Source organism: Zingiber officinale, chromosome 4B, assembly GCF_018446385.1.
Source record: "Zingiber officinale cultivar Zhangliang chromosome 4B, Zo_v1.1, whole genome shotgun sequence".
In the NCBI taxonomy this organism is placed as follows: domain Eukaryota; kingdom Viridiplantae; phylum Streptophyta; class Magnoliopsida; order Zingiberales; family Zingiberaceae; genus Zingiber; species Zingiber officinale.
Genome location: NC_055993.1, coordinates 107,439,751 through 107,460,919, shown reverse-complemented (window position 1 = coordinate 107,460,919; position 21,169 = coordinate 107,439,751). Strand labels below are relative to the sequence as shown.

The 21,169-nt window shown below is 38.2% G+C and overlaps 3 protein-coding genes across 4 annotated transcripts; 2 read left to right on the top strand and 1 right to left on the bottom strand.

Moving 5' to 3' along the window:
* Positions 1-1,633: 1,633 nt before the first annotated feature.
* LOC121975951 (16.9 kDa class I heat shock protein 2-like) lies at positions 1,634-2,379 on the top strand. The gene has a single exon (XM_042527893.1). It carries the CDS (start codon positions 1,734-1,736, stop codon positions 2,202-2,204), a length of 471 nt encoding a protein of 156 aa, XP_042383827.1. The 5' UTR covers positions 1,634-1,733; the 3' UTR covers positions 2,205-2,379.
* LOC121975950 lies at positions 2,378-5,687 on the bottom strand. Of its 2 annotated transcripts, none has more exons than XM_042527892.1 (7): positions 5,343-5,687; positions 5,111-5,260; positions 4,902-5,018; positions 3,610-3,728; positions 3,314-3,505; positions 3,139-3,229; positions 2,378-2,657 (listed from the first exon to the last, which is right to left on the bottom strand). In XM_042527892.1, exons 1-7 carry the CDS (start codon positions 5,595-5,597, stop codon positions 2,562-2,564), a joined length of 1,020 nt encoding a protein of 339 aa, XP_042383826.1. In that variant the 5' UTR covers positions 5,598-5,687; the 3' UTR covers positions 2,378-2,561. The 2 variants fall into 2 exon arrangements, with proteins under 2 accessions (XP_042383826.1, XP_042383825.1); XM_042527891.1 differs by having other exon boundaries at positions 4,902-5,060; positions 5,135-5,260.
* A 10,828-nt stretch (positions 5,688-16,515) lies between these two features.
* Positions 16,516-19,108, top strand: LOC121977809 (acyl transferase 4-like). Its single transcript, XM_042530230.1, has 2 exons — positions 16,516-16,981; positions 18,020-19,108. The coding sequence occupies exons 1-2, from the start codon at positions 16,544-16,546 to the stop codon at positions 18,857-18,859; spliced, it is 1,278 nt and encodes a 425-aa protein (XP_042386164.1). The 5' UTR covers positions 16,516-16,543; the 3' UTR covers positions 18,860-19,108.
* The last annotated feature ends 2,061 nt before the right edge of the window (positions 19,109-21,169 follow it).

The following is a 21,169-nucleotide window of genomic DNA, read 5'->3' as shown; positions in this document are numbered from 1 at the left end:
GGGCATCAAAGGACGAGGGGGCGCCACGTGGACTGAAGGACACGCGTCGGGTGCAGCTGAGCGGATTGTCTGGTGGCTCGGATCGCCACCCTGGCTCGTGGTCGCGATCCGTGCGCCGCTTGTATGGGGGCGCGGGAATTGTGGCGATGGACGGTGGGGAGGAGGCGAACCGTCGGCCAACGGCTATATTTCACGACAAAAGTGAACTGGCTAACGATAAGATTGCGGGTGGGAGAGGAGGTGATGAACTTCACGTGGAGGCGCACGTGGCTTTTTGCAGGAAAAAAAAATAAATATCAAATCGCATATTTTTAAAATGGCATGGTTAAAAAATAGAAATAAATTATATATTTTATATTTTATTCTTAAAATATCTTTATTCAACAATTATTATAATAAATATTACCACTATAATATAAAAAATACTCTATTTTTATAACATATTATGTAAACTATTTTTAAAATCTTTTTTTAAAAAAATAATCAAAATCAAAATAAAGAAAATATCATTTGATAAATCATAAGAGACACATTTGACGGCATGATAAAAATATGGGATATTATTATATAAAATTTTAGGATCAAAACTCGACGTATCCGATTATGTCTTTCTATATATCTTAACCATCTATACTAATGAATAGATAAACACTCTATTTAAAATAAATTGTCTCTAATACGATAGAGTGATAATATAATTAAAATAATATTTCAATGAGAAAATAAATTAGGACTCTATAACACTCATTATATTTCAATGAACATTATTCAATCATAACTATATAAAAATTAGTAGGTAGCTGCTATTGCGAGTGTTTACAATAGTATTAATATTTTACGTTGATTTTGATTATTGAAGAATGATAACTTGATTAAAAAATACTTCAATGAGTAAAACAAACTAGGAGGATTTTATTGCATCTATTATATTTTAAATGAATATTATCGGATCATTATCGATGTGTAAAAGTTAGCAAGTAATTATTGTAATGTATAACAACTAGTTACTAGCTTCTACAATAGTATCATTATTTTATATTAATTTTGTTTATTAAAGAGTGGTAACTATATTAAAATAATATTTCAATAAATAAACCAAATTAAAAGATTTCATAACACTCACTATATTTCAAATGAATATGAATATTATTTGATCATAATTAATTAATTGTATAAAAACTAACAAATAGTTGTTACTATAGAAGTTAAGCGTTAACTTTTATCATATTTTATTTATTGGAGGGTAATAGTCTAATTAAAATAACATATCAATGAGTAAAATAAATTAAAGAAATTTCATTAACCCATTATATTTTAAATAAATATTATTTTATCATAATCTATTATCTAAAAGTTAACAGATAACTACGCTAACATATAGCAACTAGTTATTATATTTTATACATAACAACTACTTATCAACTTCTATCACTATTATTTTTAAATTCAGATAATTTATTTTAAATGGGATGTGCATATGATTTTAATTGAAAATGGCGTGCCCTTTCATTTTTGTTTAAAAAAAACAATTTGAGATCTTTTTTGTTTCGGATGGCTGGCGAAGGGGAGGCAAACACTAGACACTTCTAGCGAGTTAAACGAGACGGCTATAGTTGCTTCCAGATCTTTCTATCCCGTTTCTATAAATCAGCACCCAGGTCGAATTGTTTAGCCATTGTTATAGCGAAGCCTTCGACAAACGTTCGAGAACGCCTGATTGAGAGCCACCGACAATGTCGATCGTGAGGCGCAGCAACATCTTCGATCCCTTCTCCCTCGACTTCTTCGATCCCTTCGACGGCTTCCCCTTCGATTTCTTCGGTGCCCTCGCCGACCCTCGGCCCGGCGTCGCCAGTGACGCCTCCGCCTTCGCCAACACCCGCATCGACTGGAAGGAGACGCAGGAGGCGCACGTGTTTGAGGTCGATCTCCCCGGCGTCAAGAAGGAGGAGGTGAAGGTGGAGGTGGAGGAAGGGCGGGTCCTCCAGATCAGCGGCGAGCGCGCCAAGGAACGAGAGGAAAAGAACGACAAGTGGCACCGCGTGGAGCGCAGCAGCGGCAAGTTCCTGCGCCGGTTCCGGCTGCCGGAGAACGCCAAAGTGGACCAGGTTAAGGCGGGCATGGAGAATGGTGTTTTGACGGTGACGATCCCCAAGGAGGAGGTGAAGAAGCCGGAAGTGAAGTCCATTGAGATCTCCGGCTGAGTTTGTAATGAGGGATCGAGTCTCTCCCGCCCCTGTTTCTGGTGAATTACTCCTCGATCCTCTCTGTTGATTGAGTTTCTTCATGTTGCATGTGCTGTCTACTTCTCATTTAGGTCTTGCTTCTGTAAATTCTATGTGTTCAATAATCGAATAAAAATCTCAAAATCTTCGAATACTGAAAGCGTTCGGAACTTTCTCCTCTCGTGTTGCTGTTTGCATACGACTGCGAAATCATTCCTCTAATACTTGAACTGAAACTGAAGAAGAAAGCAAGAATATACACACGCATACTTGTGATTGGACTGTGTTATATATAATTGGTAAAAAAAGAAAAACAGTTTTGTATATTTAGGAGCTTCACTGTGAGACAGCAGAAACCACAGGTATCTCCAATGGCACACCAGGCGTAGGCTCCAACACCTGGACGTTTGGCAATTCCTTCAACAGCAATTCCTGCAGGAATAAAAAGTCTCTAGCAGGCTAAGCTGAATTTCGAAACTAGATAAATAAATAGCTCAGAGTTCATCAATAACATGACTGTGAATATAGAAGTTACATTTTGTTGAATAATCTTCAGTTTAACAAATTTATTGAAAAATAACTAATTATTAGGAAAAACTAGTTCCACAACTAAAACAATGTCTTTTTCAAAGGACAAAACTGCTCATTAGAGAAGCCATTACCTAGTGCTAAAAGTTTAACCCACATGATTGATGTTTCAGCGCTAGATTACTTGGAATCTACTGATTAAGCATTGAAAAGTTGCAAAACATGTGAATTTACTTCTTTTTTTTTTTATAATCTACGTGTTCAGACTTCGTCTCTTCTCTTAAATTACACTTTGCGGTCAACTCTTCATAAGCTGTGCTCATAAAGGTACAAACATTTGGTAGCACAGCATTTCATCATCTTTCGACTTGCAAAGCTTACTTACCTGGAATGATTCTGTTGTGCCCTCCGCATAAAGAATCCATGAAAGAAGTCCTTTGGCGTCGAGGTCACCGTTTTTCATTGTAACAATGTATCTAAAAGAATCATCATCCATAAATTTCATTTAGTCAAGACAGTAAGTATAAGACACCAAGGGAACTGATAAAGTCAGTCATTACTTGGCTTTCAACAACTTTGCGAGAAGCACAGCATCTTCTTGTCCAGAGACTAAAGTGAAACCAGGAAGCAGTTGCCTAATGACTGGAGTTATGACAACATCAGCCTGGTAATTTTGTAGAAAGGAACTGTTGTATACACAGTGTGGCTCATAGTAGAGAGTCAAATGGCTTTGTCCAGATTCAACTATATACCTGTCCTTAGATTACCGGAAAACGAAATTACTCGAATAAATATGAAATCTCTACTAGGCGAACTGCAAAACGAGCTAAAATTCCCGTTGTGTTAACTTACTAACCCATTTTCTGGCCTCTGCCAAGGAGGCCCCAAAATTGGACCTTCAGTTGCAGAGACTTTAACTTTACTTCCATTTTTTCCCTCCAAATCAATGCTTTGACCCGGTTCTAAATAGGTAACCTACAAAGAATTCAACATGGAATGTATTCAGCAATGAAAGAATCTGCAGAAATGATAAACTAGGGCTTATACCAGAGCATAAAATAATTAGTTCATTTTCATGCGATCACAAGACGTATGTTCAACCATGAACACGGTGACAGAGAGATAGATTAGTCCCATGCCATGAGAAATAAAAGCAAGATTTCAATTGTTAGACACAAAGAAAATGAAAAATTAAATAAACTAAAATTCAAAAGACATTCTCTTGGATGATGATTATAATTAAGATAAACAATTAAAAGCATGCATGATACTTATCTGACATTTTGTGCTGAATAATAACATCAAAAAAAGGAAAAATTGGATTAAGTAGAGCAGACAAGTTAGTTTCATCCAATATCTCCACAAATTTTATGAACAACTTTCCAACATTCAGTGAAAATATGATATCATACCTCAGTATGTTATTTTAGAAATAGGTTATTATTCCCACATTTTAAGGAGGATTGATCATGTTTGAGGCCTTCAAAGAGGCCCTAACCTCTCATGACATCTCATATTTCAGTTTATCAAATTCGATTTCTTCGTGAGTTTTGTTCATCCTAGTGGCACTTCAAAGTGCTAAACAGACACCATCTTGATGTTTAAGCCCAAGAGGAAGTCCAATCAAGGCACATAGCAGGGAAACCTCACTTAAGAATGCAAAACTAAAGGAAGTAGCTTCGTACTTCCTATTGCTCCTTTAACACTCCTTTACTCCCAACATCACTAGAGATTAGATTTGGCACCACTATCATGTTGAAGTCCAACAAAACCCAATCCTCTTAAAATTCTAAGGAACTTTGGTGGGAGGCCTTTTAGCATGCTCAAGAAGCCTCACCGAAAGAAATGGGCTTCTCACTTACATTCCTTTAACACCTATAACTAAAAGCTGAGTAATAGTGTCTCGCCCCAATTTACTTCCACTTTGTTTAATTGTAGTCAATAACCATAAGATTAACTACAAGTTGAGTAATGGTGTATCACCCCAATTTAATGCCACTTTACATAATTATGATCAATAACCGTAAGATTAATTCATAATTATGATCAATAACCATAAGATTAATTCACCATATGTAATTTCTACTTCACCAATTACTGGACTAAGTCGACCAAAAACATTTGCCCAAGAAAAGTGTCGGTGCTTACATTTTTAAACAGAGTGGTCAAAATCGCCTCAGCATTAGGGGTGGCGATGACAGGCAACTCGGGAAGCATTTTCGAGAGAGGAGTCAGGGTCTTGACATGGCAATGGTCGTCAAGGCTCTGCGTGATCAGCAAGCAATCGAGCTCAGGAAGATCCTGCAGCTGTCTTATCGAATGAACAAAGTCAGATTCATGAACACCCAGTTACATACACAAACAGAAGAAATCATCTTCACATTGAAGTTCTTCAAAAATCTCTTAGCTCCATCGTAGAGCCAAGGCACGCCGAAGTCCAAGTTCCCCACCAGGATCGGATCTACCAACATCCTGACTCCGTCGACATCCCACAGCCAACTGTTACTCTAAATTAAAACGACGGAACGGCATCCCGATTGGTAAATCTAGGGATATAACAAATCTGTGGGGGAGAGAGAGAGAGAGAACCTCCAAATGTGTGAGTTTTACGGGTTCTGCTGTTTGTGAGACTGCTGCGGAGGCCGCCGGCGGAGAGCACGAGTTGAGCCTCCCGGTGACGGACGGGTAATTCCTACGGGGCTTGAAACGGAGAGGAAGACGGGGAGTGCACGGCGGAAAGGTCGGATGAGGAAGGAAGAAGGGCGCTCCGGCAGTGGAGGCGGCTTGGCGATGCGAGGAGGGGAAGAAGGAGCGGAGGATGAGGCCGTGGAGGTGGAGCGCCATAAGAGCAAAGATGGAAGAAAGGGTGCGAATCAGTGCGCGATTGAGTGGGTTTGGCGGTGCCAAGTCTGAAGGGTGTGGAGGAGAGCTCCTTCTCCCAAGAGGAGGGTTTAAAATAATAATGTGTAAAATTTCAGTATTAATTTTAAAGTAACAAAATTCTTTGTTTGAATTACGATAATGAACATGATGAACAAATAAAAATACAACAACAACAATAACAACCAAATCTTTTCCCATTAGGTGGGGTCGACTGTATGAATCCTTTTACGCCATTGAGCTCTATCTCCTATTATATCATCATCTATATTTAAATATATTTTATCTTGTTTTATTGTTGCTAACCAAGTCTTTTTTGGTCTTCCTCTTCCTCGTTTGATATGCATATTTATCATAGTTTCACAACGCCTAACTGGAGCATTTATTGGTCGTCTAAGTACATGTCCGTATCATCTTAAACGTGTCTCTCGGAGTTTTCCCTCAATAGATGCAACTCCGACTTTCTCTCTAATGCTCTCATTTCTTATTTTGTCCATCTTTGTATGTTCACACATCCACCTTAACATCCTCATCTCTGCAACTCTCATCTTCTGTTCGTGTGCTCGAGTCATAGCCCAACATTCAGCTCCATATAACATAGCAGGTCTAACTGCAATTTTATAGAACTTACCTTTAAGTTTAAGAGGTATTTTACGGTCACATAAAACACTCGACGCTCCCCTCCATTTCACCCATCCTGCTTGTATTCTATGTAAGACATCTCTCTCAATCCCTCCATCATTTTGTAAAAATGATCCTAAATATTTAAATCGCTCGGTTCCAGGCAACTCGTCCTCTCTTATCTTAACAATTGTTTCATTACTTCTAATATTGCTAAACTTAAATTCCATATATTCTGTTTTTAATCTACTAAGCTTAAAATCTTTCCCTTCTAGTGTTTCCCTCCAAGATTCTAGCTTAGCATTTACTCCTTCACGTGTCTCATCTACCAAAATAATATCATCTGCAAACAACATGCACCACGGTACTGTGTCTTGAATGTGCGCAGTGAGTTCATCCATAATTAGTGTAAAAAGATAGGGACTTAGAGCTGATCCTTGATGTAACCCTATCTTTATTGGAAATGCTTCAGTTACTCCGCCTGAAGTCTTTACTCTGGTCGTTACATCCTCGTACATATCCTTAATTAGTTCAATATATGTTACGCTAACACCTCTCTTTTCTAAAATTCGCCATATAATTTCTCTTGGGACTCTATCATACGCTTTTTCTAAGTCAATGAATACCATGTGTAGATCTTGTTTTTGCTCCCGATATTTTTCAATTAATTGTCTAAGAAGATGTATAGCTTCTATTGTCGACCTTCCAGGCATAAACCCAAATTGATTTTCTGTCACTGTGGTCTCCTTCCTTAATCTTTTTTCTATTACTTTTTCCCAAAGTTTCATAGTATGACTCATTAGTTTAATACCCCTATAGTTTGCACAATTTTGTACGTCTCCCTTATTCTTATATAAAGGAACTAGAGTACTTATCCTCCATTGATCAGACATTTTTTTCGTTTTGAATATCATGTTAAATAATTTTGTAAGTCATTCAATACCTTGTTTCCCTAAGCACTTCCACACCTCTATCGGAATATCATCTGGTCCAACGGCTTTTCCATTGTGCATCTCATTTAAAGTTTGTTTTACTTCTGAAGTTTGAATTCTATGATAAAAATTAAAATTTTTATGCTCATTTGACCTAATTAAATTACCCAAGTTAAGTTGGTCTCCTAAACCTTCATTAAAAAGTTGATGAAAATACCTCTTCCACCACTCTTTTATTTCTCCATCGCTTACTAATACCCTATTACATTCATCTTTAATACATTTTATTTGACTAAGATCTCTTGTTTTTCTTTCTCTCACTTTAGCTATTCTATAAATGTCTCTTTCCCCTTCTTTTGTATCCAATTTTTTATATAACCGTTCAAAAGTTTCTTTTTTTGCTTCACTCACCACTTTCTTAGCTTCTTTCTTAGCTATTGTATATTTTTTTAAGTTTTCTTCATTCTTACAAATATATAATTCCTTATAAGCTATTCGTTTTTCCTTCACTTTCTCTTGTACTTTCACATTCCACCACCAAGATTCTTTACTTAGCAGTGCATACCCCTTTGACTCACCGAGGACACTCTTAGCTACTATTTTTAACTTTGATACCATCTTATCCCATGTTGTATTAGAGTCATCATATATTTCACCTAATGCTTGTACTTCTATCTTCTCCTTAAATATATGTTGCTTCCCATCCTTTAACTTCCACCACTTAATTCTAGGAATTGTATATATTTTCTTTCTATTGATACTATGTTTAAGGCGTATATCCAACACTACTACCCTATGCTGGGTAGTTAAGCTTTCTCCAGGGATGACTTTGCAATCTTTACAAATTTTTCTATCCTTCTTCCTAACCATAAGAAAGTCAATTTGCGATTTATTATTCCCACTTTTGAATGTGACTAAGTGTTCTTCTCTTTTCTTAAAAAACGTATTAGTTAATATAAGGTCATATGCTATCGCAAAATCTAATATAGTTTTCCCTTCCTCATTCCTCGTTCCAAACCCATAGCTCTCATGTACTCTCTTATATTCCTCATTTTTCACTCCGACATGCCCATTTAGATCACCTCCTATTAAAATCCTTTCATTTGGTGAAATATTTTGTAATATTTCATCTAAGTCCTCCCAAAACCTTAATTTGGTAGCTTCATCTAATCCTACTTGTGGTGCATATACGCTAATTATGTTCATAGTTTCTTTCGCCACTATTATCTTAAGGGCTATAATTCTATCCTCTTTTCTAACTACTCCTACAACTTCATCCTTTAACAAACTATCTACAATAATACCCACTTCATTTCTTGTTCTACTCTTTCCAGTGTACCATAACTTAAAATCCGAGTTCTCTATCATCTTTGCCTTCTCACATGTCCATTTTGTCTCTTGTACACACAAAATATTAATTTTTCTCCTAATCATCATATCTACTACCTCCATTGATTTACCAGTGAGAGTTCCTATGTTCCATGTTCCAAATATCAGATTATTAGTTTTCCTATCATATCTGTTCTTATCTAACCTATGGTGTGAGAACTCTTGCCTATTTAACACTACACCCAAGTTCTCATGGAGATGTAGCGGTCCTTGCTGAGACGTTACAGTCGGACCCTGTAACACGAACTCTTGCATATTTATCACTACACCCGAGTTCTGGAGATGTAGCGGTCCTTGCCGAGACGTTACAGTCGGACCCTGCAACGCGTTCCTTCCGGGGAACAACCTAGCATTAGCACAATAGTTTAATGGATTCATTCATGAAATATTTACCATAGTTTGACGCTGGCTGGCAACCTAACGCAACCCTCCTCCTTTATCCGGGCTTGGGACCGGCCATGACCGATCATCATGAGCGGAGTTTTGAAAATTCGAAGGATCTGTTTACTGCATTAAAAAATGAATTATATTCCATTCTTTTATTCACTTAGAAAAAATAAAAAGAATTATTTTTCTTTTTATTATTTATCTAATGCATACACAGATTTATAAATTCATCCAATCTCACCTCAAATCGGTGGAAAACAATTCCCTGCATTATTATTATTATTATTATTATTATTATTATTATTATTATTATTATTATTCGGGGTAAAATTGAGTTGGTTAGTATGGAGCAAAGTTACTATCATAGGATAAGTGTTTGAATCTTTACAAAGTTAAGGAAAAAAAACTCTACATCGCACTGGTCAACTACAACTTTCTGATTTAATTCCTCACGGATGGTCATGGGGTTGACCATGCGAGGTCACTAGATAGCGGATTCCACCTTTTACTACCATTATTATTATTATTAGCAATCACAACTGACATCATCCAACCGTGATTGACAGCCCATAAGACGTCCTCTTCTTGTCGGTGTCCCCGTGAGGGTGCCGCACACATCAAGGAGGAGGCAGCCCAACAAGCACGAGCAACCTTTGAAGTCATTCGCCCTCTGATATCACCACAAGCTAAGGCGAGCGATCTCGAAAGTCGTGAGGTTGCCAGTAGGGTCAACGACCTCAAAGGTCGCTTGCGAGGTCGACAACCCTCGTGAAAGTGAGTGTTTACTGGGTCAGTGGCCCTTGTGGGGGCTAGTGACCTCACAGGGGGTGAGCGCTCACGATCTCCAATCGGGAGGCATTCCGTCGAAGATTGAGCGAGTGTGGAAGATGACCAGTTGGGAGGCATTCCTCTACTGGCACGTCGCAAAGATAAGCGACTAACTCCACTGCTAGCAGTTGGCCAACCATGAGCTCGATGTTAGACAAACAATATACTGCCGGAGATTTATGGAGTATTAGCTGAATTTAAATTACACTGAATTAAATTCAACTTATCTGTAGAGATGACCTGAGCAGATAATCTCAAGTTATCAGCAGGGGCTGATTTCTGCTAATTGCTAGGTGCAGACCGAGCTCCGAGTCCGAGCAGCAAAGTTCGAGTGGACTGAAGAGTCGGGCGGGCAAGTAGTAGATTGGCCGATCGGGTAGACAGGTCGAGCGAGTAGTTAGACCAAGCGGGTGAGTGATCAACCCCGCGTTCGAGTTGCACAGTAGAGAGGCCAACCGAATAGTAAGGCCAAGCAAGTTCGACCGGACAGAGCAGTCGACCGGGCAGTGAGGGCGATCGGTCAGGTGAGTGTGTCGAGCAAGTGCCTGGTCAGGCGAGCAAAAAGACCGAGCGACCGAATGAGTGGCCGGTTGGGTAAGCACATAGGCTGAGCTAGTGGCATGTCGGGTGAGCAAACAGGCCAAGCGAGAGGTCGGTCAGGCAAGCAAACAAGCTGAGCGAGTGGCTAATCGGGCAAGCAAATAGGCCGAGCGAGAGGCCAGTTGGGCGCTAAGGCCATGCGGGCGCTACAACCAGGCTAGCGATGCAAGCGACCGAACGGGCTATGAGGTCAGGCGGGCGATGAGGTCAGGCGAGCGTTGAGGCCGACCAAGCGATGCGAGCGGCCGAATGTATGAATCGAGGCATGCGATACGCAGTTTCCTTGAAACATATTCGCCCCACCTCCGACTATGCTTCGAAGCTTTCTCGAGTCGTCTGTTTCTCATAATACAACGGTGAACTGTGATTCCCACCAAGCATTGATGGTCAGGGAGAACTGAGAGGTACCTGACTGCTATCACGGACACTTCGCCAAGCAAGAGATGCAAGACAGAGGAGAAGGTGAACATAAGTGGAGAGCTTCAACTTTTTTAGTGTGTAACCTTTTGCCTGTGGTCGCAACCTCCTTATATAAGAGCTCAAACTAATGGGCAACATTAATGATCGTTTAATGATCATTATTCGCCAGTTGTGAAACGACAACGTTTCACTCGGCTGTATTAATCTTTCTTTAATGCATATGTTACACAAGAAGCAAAAAAGTTTACGTGATAAAATGTTAGTTGTTCTACTTGGACAAATTTTACCCTAACCAGTCTGGCATTTGACGCGCGCAAGTCGTGCTCGCACACGAGTCAATTTGGTTCAGTATAATCCAGGCTCTAGATTTGCACCCCATGAACACCACGCATGAGAGAGAGCATCTCCCCATGCATTTGTTCGCATCAAACAAAGTATATGAATCAATATAAATCAACAAAAATACCTTAAAACTCCCAATATGAAACTAAAGTCCTATTCACATTAAGCTTCTTCCTTCTTTCACCTCATCTCCATTCACATATATCCAACAGTCGAAACCTTGGAGGTCAGTTGTGATAGAAGGTAAGTCCACGATTCTCTTTTTTATATTCTTTTTATTTTCTTTTTCATCTCTCTTTCTTCATCGTGCAGCTTCTTCTTTTCTTTCTCCCTTATATTTTTTTTTTCTTTTTCATTAAGGCCACCAATGTTTTTTCCATCGTCAATTCCTTTCCTTTGCTTTCATCAATTTTCTTTACAAAATGTCACATTTTTCCTCAATACCAGATTTAATATTATATTGATATTTTATCCCTAGGGGATAATCAGTACCTTAACGAGCTAAGCATATATCTTCCGATGTACGATCTTCTGCCTGATCATACCGCCCCGTCGGAGGCACTAACTCCCAAAAAGGTATTGAAGGGTATCCCTTTGGTGTCAGCTGCTCAGCCGAACGGGATGACCACTCGGCTGGGAGTTCCCTGTCCCCATGTCGTTCGTTGCCGGGCCGAGCAGAGTAGTCGTTCGACTGGAGTCTTCGTTGTCTGGCTGATGAATCTACTACTTGGCCGAGCGAGATAGCCGCTCGGTCGATATTTCCACTATCTCATTGCTGCATGTGTCTAGACCGAATGGGATAGCCGCTCGGCTGTAGTAGCGTTGTCCGCGTATGATTCGCTCGACCATGACTCTACTTTGTTGATCTGGTCATTGATGTAAACCCAAGCAGGGTAGCCGCTCGACATGCTTCTGCAGACACTTGGCGTTCATTCCTGTCTTGAGCGTCTTAGCTCAGCTGGTGGCTGAGCTAGTGATTATGTCGGATCGGACCTTTCATATCTTTGTCGGGCAAACCATTCGCCGCCCGACCTATGATAGGGGCGTTGATCGTCTTGACTTTGACCTCCATTATGGCGAAGACTTTTCCCAAGGTGTCCAGGGGGTGCAAATCTAAGGTGACTTTGACCCCCTTATTATTGCATCATATGTCTCCCCTTCAAGTATAGTCGAAGGAGGTCGTGGTCCAACTGACTGGACTATTGCGTGAGCAGATTCCATCCCGATCGGCCTTCCTTTCCGTACGACCTTTTGAAGATGGTCGCTCGGTCATAAGCGTGTTCCTTTGATCCGATCGGACAAGCAAAGGCCTATACTTGAATACTTTGTCCTCCGTCTGTCCTGGACGAACGCAGATTGGCCTGATGTCACCTCAATTTCTCGGGAAACGTGTAAATCCTTTTTCATCAAGGCAGAACAGGTTCTCATGTCGGCTTTTATTGCCGACCCGTGGTAGCACACCACGTGCCACGCCTGCAGCCACCGCACGCCTTACGCGACAAGTATTGATGGCGATGTTTGGTGGTTTAAATTCAATGGTTGGATCTTCACCTAAGTTTTCATGACCTGGATTGGACGGCTCCGGTCGGCCGAGCCCGGGGTATATGAGCTCGTTGCCCCACCGCCTTCTCCACACTTTTGCTACCGCGTTCCCGACCTTCATGCTCATGCGCCTTGTGCTCTCCTGCGATCTGGTGCGTGTTGTCCTCTTGCAATCCTTCGTTCTCTTCCTCCGGGGTCCTTCTGCGTGTCTTCTTCGACCATTTCTCCTTTCATGCTCCGACGATCCTCATCTTGTAAGCTTCCTTCCCTCCTTATTATTGGTGACCTTCCGATAGTCTTTTCGCTCTTTTGGTCTCATATCTTCCGCTATTTTTGCTTTCTATTGCAATGGCAAGCTCTTCGCAACCGTCGACCGTCGTTCCCAGACTCTGGTACACTACTATGGAGTCTCGGTTTGATGCGGGCGACGCCGAGGTTCTGAGAAATACTTTTGAACTCCCTCCCGAGTACGAGATCGTTCTACCCTCTCCATCCGATTGGCCCAAAAATCCCCCGACCAACACCATCTGTCTGTTCAGAGACCATTTTGTCTCCCCATCCATTCTTTCATTATCGCCGTTTGTAAATACTTCCGCATGTCCCTCTTCCAACTAGTCGAATGGTAGTTTTTGATTGAATTTCAACAACTACGTGTGCAGATTTTTTATTTCTAATTTGTACGTGTGTCTGTTTTTTGGATTTTTGATTTGTTTGCCTTGTTTATATAGCCTTATCAAACACGGGTCACTAATGAAGCATAGGAGCATAAGTCAGTTTAGAATGATATGCACAAAATATGCTTTCTTGCTTTTTAAATTAGTGAATGATATGCGTAGAATCTAATTTCTAACCTGCTTACTTGCTTTCTTGCACTGAATGATTTGTTTGTCTTGTTTGTGCATATTCATCTGCTTTCTTGCTATTTTAAATTAGTGAATTTTTATAGATATAGATCATGTTCTCTATTCAGGATCTCAAAGGTTGTTGCAATAACTTTTAACATTTCTTTGTCTACTTATACAAATTTTTGTTTTGATGCAGTGTTAAAGAGCTTGAGAAGTTAGGCCCAAAGAAAGGTATCATAAGTCAACCAGTGGAGGATATTTTGCAAAATTTAGTGGATAATGATCTTGCTATTAGGTACTTCTGTGAATTTATTTCCCTTCATACAATCTAAGGGTTTTGTTTTTGTATAAACTAAACAGATATGGATACAAAGTTAATTTGTGGATTATGTGGACATATTTTTTGTTTAGATTATATGAAATTGTATCTTTTGCTAAATAGTTGAATTTTTTAAAAAATTGTGGGTATTTATTTTCTCTTTGTGGATATTGTTTGTAAAGTTTATGGATATCTTCTATATCTGTTGTTAAAAAAAATTATTTTAAAAAAGACAAAGCTTCTCTATCAATTTAAAAAATGTTGTGTTTGCTAAAAAAGATAATACTTTTTAAGCATTGCAAAAGCATTATTTTTTACAAAAAAAATATAATATTTTTTAAGTGTTGTCTTTGCAAAACCGATAATGTTTTTAAAAAAGGTAGATATGCTACCTTAGCGACCCCCTAGTGCCGGCCCCATGGATATGGAGGGGGTTCATGCAGGTACACAGGCCATAGGCGCGTGATGGGGTAAACCTCAGGTCGTCAGTTCCTGAGAATCGACTCCTGGCCATTACGCCAGAGATGTCATATGCCCACCATTTGCGCTACGCCCTGAGGGCTACCGACAATGTTTTTAAAGTGTTACAAAAGTGTTGTCTTTTCAAAAATAACAACACTTTTTAAGCGTTGTCTTTGAGAAAAACGACAATGTTTTTTAAAAGTTGTAAAAGCGTTGTTTTTGCAAAAAATAACAACACTTTTTAAGCATTGTTTTTAGCACACTTTTAACAACAGTGCTTTTAACAACGCTTTTCCAGCCACATAAATAACGTATAAAAGGTGTTGTCTTTTATCTTTTTTCTTGTAGTGACTATTGTTAGTAATTTTTATTTTTATGGTATTTTTGATATTCCTCGTAGTTATTGGTCATAATTAGTTTAAAACAATATTTTATTTTATTAATTTTAATTTCTACCAAGATATTTCTTTTTTAGAAAGTTATCTTTTCTTTTTCTATAAGATTGTAATTGAGGTCTATATATTGGGATTTCTTTCCTTTCTTGTTTTAGGGTCTAGAATATATAGAAACTCCTATCTAGTTGTATGAGGATTCATCCCTCAATTAGTAATAAAGTTTTCTTTTTTGCAAACTATAATTATTCTCCTTATTTCTTCAATTTTTTCTTGGCTTCTTCTCTATTCCCTCCTTCTCGTCACCCGATAGAATAATCGTTATCTTTTTCTGCATCATATAAAAAAGGTGGAAGTCAAAAATTTTGCGCATTATCTTCTTAATTTTGTTCACTCTTCTTCTCCCTCTCCTCTTTTCGTTACTGAGAACTTTAGTTGTTGGTATTCCTTGAAAAAGATTATTCCACTATGCTTGCAAGAATTCATACGGTGACAAGGAACAATGGTTATAGTGTTGGATTCAAGTCCGCCCTTCATATGTCATTGTTTTGATATGCAATATAGCCTTCCGATTAATGATAATTAGATCCGATTGATGAATCCTTTAGTTTGATTTTGATGTATCACAATGTTTTAAAATTCAATTTGAAAAAATAAAAGTTTCAAAATTATTAAAAAAAAAATGTAAATTGAGACCTCAATAACATCTAAACTAATCAACTTCAAATCAAACTTAACAAACCTCAAGTTTATAAAAAATAAAATAAGTTAAAATTAAATAACCATTTCAAAGACTTGATCTATTTTAAAGACAATTTAGCTTACGTTATTAAAAATAATTGAATAACATAAAATTAAACTTGGCTCAGCTTATTAGTTCATGGATGTTGATGGGAACCTACCATTTGGAGTGTCTCTAAAGTAAATTAATGTCAATTAAGTCTACTATACACCTTTTCTATATCACTTGCAAGTCCCCACGGGTTGGGGTAGTTGATATCTAAATGGATGCTTATTCTAATAAGTCTTGAGGTCAATTCCGAGCACAAAGCTGGCTTGGAATAGGAAATTAAACTCATGCAAAACTTGGTTAATACTTTAGCGATAATAATGCGGTGTTTCAAGATTTGGCACCTCAGGAATGAGCTAGTGCAAAACTGCAAATCCTGATTAAGTCTATATATGCTCTCCCCAACTTGTGTAGCCATTTTCTTCAAGAAGCTTGTCGAAGGCTAGCTAATTAAGTATCATCGATGATCGAATTTTCCATAGCATTTCTAATGTCACTAAAATCATCTAGTGGCAATGTCGCCAACACGCTCCCAAAGCTTCTAGCGCGATTCGAGGTTGGGAAAACAAGGATCAAAACCTTCACCTCCAATGCTCCGATCCGATACTCGAGGTTCTTGTAATAAGACAAAATTCACCATTGAACTTCGATGAAGTTCTTCATGAATCATGGTGTCCCATGGAATTACGGACCTCCCTGCACCACGACAATTTTACGTGGAGCACGGACTCATTATTAACCTCTAACACTGCAAGAAAATAGGGTTTCATTTTTAAACGAATACATGAGCTTTAGAAATGAACTATTACACTTCAATTTCCTTCACCAAAATTTTAGTATTATAATAATATATGATATCTAGAAGCAGGTGCGTGGTTTAAAATTTCATGTTAACTTGTGTTTTTAAAATAGTTATTGGTTTTTTTTAATCACATGTTTCTCAAAATATTAAATATATCATATATGTATATTCTTATTTTTTTTATATAGCGATTTTCATAAGAAAAAGAATTATATATAGAGTGAAGGAGCAGTTAGGAGATGAGCATGGCGTCCTGGGTGACGAAGGTGGCGGAGGAGCTCGTAGCACCATGCGAGCCAACGCCTAGCGCCACGCTTCCTCTCTCTTCCATCGACCACGCCCTGGGGTTGGCCTTCATGCTGGAGATGATCTCCGTGTATCCAAACAGTAACCTCGAGCACCATCGTCATGGGGTGTCATTATCGGCGGCGAAGGTCATCCGGGAAGCATTGGCCAAGGCTCTTGTCCCGTACTACCCCGTAGCAGGCCGCGTTGTCTCCTTCGACGACCGCGTCGAGGTGGCCTGCAATGGCGAGGGCGTTTGGTTTGTGGAGGCGGCGGTGGCTGATCGCAGCCTGAATGACTGGGCGGCGATCCCCCTTAGCGTGGTGACAGAGGAGCTGCTTCCGAGTTGTCCCCCTCATCTGAACCAACAAGAAATGATACTGATGATGCAGGTTTGTTAATATGTATGGGTATATTTATACAACTAATATATTTACCATGTTAAATAAATTTGTGATCCTCTCAGATGGGTCTAGTGCTAGCGCATAAAGTGTTGTCATAATGAGATGCAGGGTTCGAATCTTGATAAAGTGGAGATAAATACCTTCCTTATATACTAGTCACTATTCTAAAAACTAATAACTTATAAAGAAGGATAATAAATTAGAGACATTTTACTTGAGATCATGACCAAAACACTTAGATAGCTGCTAGCTATCTGATGATCTTTTAATTGTCAAATAAAAAGTAAGGGCACAGTCTTATATTATCATTTTAATCACTAAAAAAACAATCAAACAAGTCATCATCTTCTATTGGTTAAAATATCAATATCAAACCACCATTAATTATTTCATGATGCAGGTATAGAAGTTTTTTCGGGACGGTGTGATGGTTAAGACATGGGGTATTATCATATGAGGTCTTGGAGTTAAAATTCGGCATGATCGAGCATAACCTCCCCCATGTCTTGGCCATTTACACTAATGGCTAGTAGTCATCCGTGATTTAACTCCGTGAATCGCCTTTTACCACATGATGCATGTATAGAAGACCATTAATGCTCTTACTTAACCATAAAAACATCATTTGTGTTGGCTAAAATACTCTTTAATGATCATCTTGATGGTCTTTAATTTTAGTAGTCAAACATATAATGATATCTCAAGGAGGGGCCAGTGTTTAACGTTGATAGATTTAGGGTTTCGGTGTTTTAATAGTAGATGCAAAAGAAGTCTGTGACTGCTAAATTTAACTTGAATATGAACATTATGATAGATTTAACGAATAAATAATATACTAAATTAAATTAAAGATATTTTAAAAATAAATAATATACCAAATCAATCACTCCGTTGGTTGTAAAGTAAAACAATTGCAAAAAAAAATGAATAATACTTTCCTGCAATTTAAAATTCTTAAACTTCATTTTATAATCATAAATTATTATTCAAATAATAATGCAAATTAATTAAATTGTGCAAGCATAGGTAACTCATTTCCAATGTGGTGGATTTGTTGTTGGACTCAAATTCAATCACTTGGTGTTTGATGGCATCGGCGTTGGGCAATTCTTAAAAGCCATAGGCGAGATTGCTTGCGGTCAAACTCATCCCTCTATCGATCCAATCTGGTACAGAGACACGATTCCCGCATCTCCAATGCTCTCAAAGTCATCACTTTCACTTCTCCCAGCCAAGTTCGACATTGTGAATTCCATGTATGATTTCTCGATTCAAACCATCGAAAGATTGAAGGAAAAAATTGCAAAAGAGACATCCAATCAATTCACCACCTTTGAGGTCATGGCTGCAATTATATGGAAATGTCGAACACGGGCAATCAGTGCCATTGGAGATCATGTGTGCCTCGCCTTTGCTGCTGATATTCGTCGTGTATTGTTCCAACTGCCAAAGCCCGGCTATTATGGAAATTGTGTCTATCTCTTATCTATCACAGCAACCGGTGAGCAAATCATGAAGGCATCACTTGCTGAATTGGTGAGGTTCATTAGAGATGCTAAAGAAAGTTTACCAACAAAGTTTAAGGAATGGGCTTCAGGCAACTTCAAGGAAGATCCATATAAGATTTCAATTAGCTACAATAATTTGACTTTGTCAGATTGGAGATGGATAGAGTTTTATGAAACAGACTATGGATGGGGAATACCCAACTCTATTTCCCCTAAAACACATGACTTTTCCTTCACTTATGGCATCCTTCTAAAGCAGCCTTTGCCTAAGGACGGTGTGCGTTTGGAAGGACAAGTAGTCATGAAGGAGCATGAGCAAAGGTTTATTGATGAAATCAACAAGTGCATAAATGAGTAGGTAATGCTATATTGGAATTTATCTCATAATGGACAACTAGTACTAGTTGCAACACTATATGGTAGGATGATCCACTACTCGAGTGGAAAATCAATTTGTCCATTATGAGATAAATTCCAATATAGCATTACCTACTCATTTATGCATTTGTTGATTTCATCAATCTATGAAGTTACAACTAGTTTTACTTTCAATCTGTAATAAAGTATCATGTATGCATATTTGCAATCTATGAAGTTACATTGAGAATATTGTCAAAATAAATCTTGTTTAGCAATGCAAAATGTGATGGCTATTCTTGACATTGTTACACAGTACATTTATGAGTAACATTTGCTTCATGTTAATAATGGACTCGATGATGTTCTAAAATGGAAAATTAATGTTAGTTGCATTCCTTAAATGGTCGTGTCCACTCGTATTATTTGATGTGTTTGGCAAAGGATTTAAATTTGATTTGTATGTATTTTTAATGTGTGTGTTAAGTTGCACAGGGACTTGGTAGAACAGATACAAAGCAGCTTAATATGGCATGACCAAGTTTATGCGATTAATTAGAAAATAAAAAAAGCACACACACAAACAACGACGGAATTAGTGACAAAAATAAAATTTCGTCTCTAATTAGCGATCGAATTAATAATCTGTCACTAATTTAGCGATAAAATTTTATTTTTATCGCAATATCAATCATTATTATTAGATTATCTAATTTTATTAGAATTATTTGTTTATATCCTTTAGGGAAATTTAGTCATTTACCTTTTCAATTTAACGTTTAGGTTTTTTTTTAATAATTAACTATATAAGATTTTATACTCTTTATTTCTTAATCACTTTTTGGATTCATCAAATCAAGATGACTACTTTTTCTTTGGTGTCAATTTTTATATGGTTTCAGAGCTTTCATATCTATATTTTTTTGATAATTTGATTGAAGAACAATTTTTTTGGCCAACCGTACAGTTTTGATTGAGTTTCTTTTGTTTTTGCAATACTTGGTTTTGTTTGGTGTTCGATTATTTGTAAATTCTATCATCATGAGTGGTCGCATAGAAGATTCGCTTCAATCGATCAGTATCTGATTTGATGAAAAAAATTATTCGTATTGGGGATATGTTATGAAAAAAAATTTATGAGGAAAATCTATATGGGGATATGTTTCAAGTGTGCGAGTTCAACCTACAGACATCAATACTGATGATTATCCAAAGTTGTTCGATGTTTGGGAGACCAATAATGCGAAGATTGCCAAGTATGAGACAACCAAAGAGGTTTGGGATCATCTGACAAGATTATACATGCAGTCTAACTTTGCCAAATAATATCAATTCGAAGCAGATATCTGTGCACTTCGGCAGCAAGATATGAGCATCCAAGATTTTTATTCTACTATGTCAGAACTATGTGACCAGTTAGCAAATAGAATCCTCAGAATTACGAGCATTCCCAACTTATGTCACTCGTAGAGAAGAACAACGTCTGGTCCAATTCTTGATGGCACTTCGTGATGACTTTAAAGGGTTGTGTGGAACAATTTTGCATCATAGTCCTGTTCCTTCCGTTGATTCAGTAGTACATGAATTGATAGCTGAGGAGGTTCTTAAGTCTCAGGTTGATAAGAGGACTATTGCACCATCTACACCATTTGTTTTTGCAGCACCATAGCAGTCCATGCCGCATAATCAAAATAGATAAACTTTGAAGGTTTCTATTGATGAGTGTGCTTATTGCAAAGAAAAAGGACATTAAAAGTCTCAATGTCCATTATTGTTAACAAAGGTAAGCCACTGCAGCAGTAAAAATGACCACCACAACAACAATATCAGCGATCACGACCTCAACAACCATCATTGCTACATCAGAATACCTTATGAAAATCTGGTAATCAATCACAATAGTTGCTAAATGGACTATCTTATTCTAGTAAAGTAGTGGTTGCCCTCTCTTTAGATCCACATATGTTTGAGCAGTTTCAACAATTCATTACTTCACAGCCCTTTGTCATGTCTACTTCTTCTTATATAGGTTGTCGTCTTCTAGTACATTAGGTATATCTTCCTCTTTATGGATTTGAGATTCTGAAGTCTCTCATCATATGATACGGGTTATGATAGATCGGCCGAGCGAATGAAGGAGGGGATAAGGTTAAGAGAGATAGGAAGGATATATTGCTGGCCAATCGTAGGCCGAGCGAATATCTAGGTACTCATATATGCTCGGACGGGCAAAGCCCGCCCGAGCTCTATGCATTCATACATGCTTAGCCAGGAAAAGCCCATCCGAGCATAAAGGTATTCAACCTTGTAA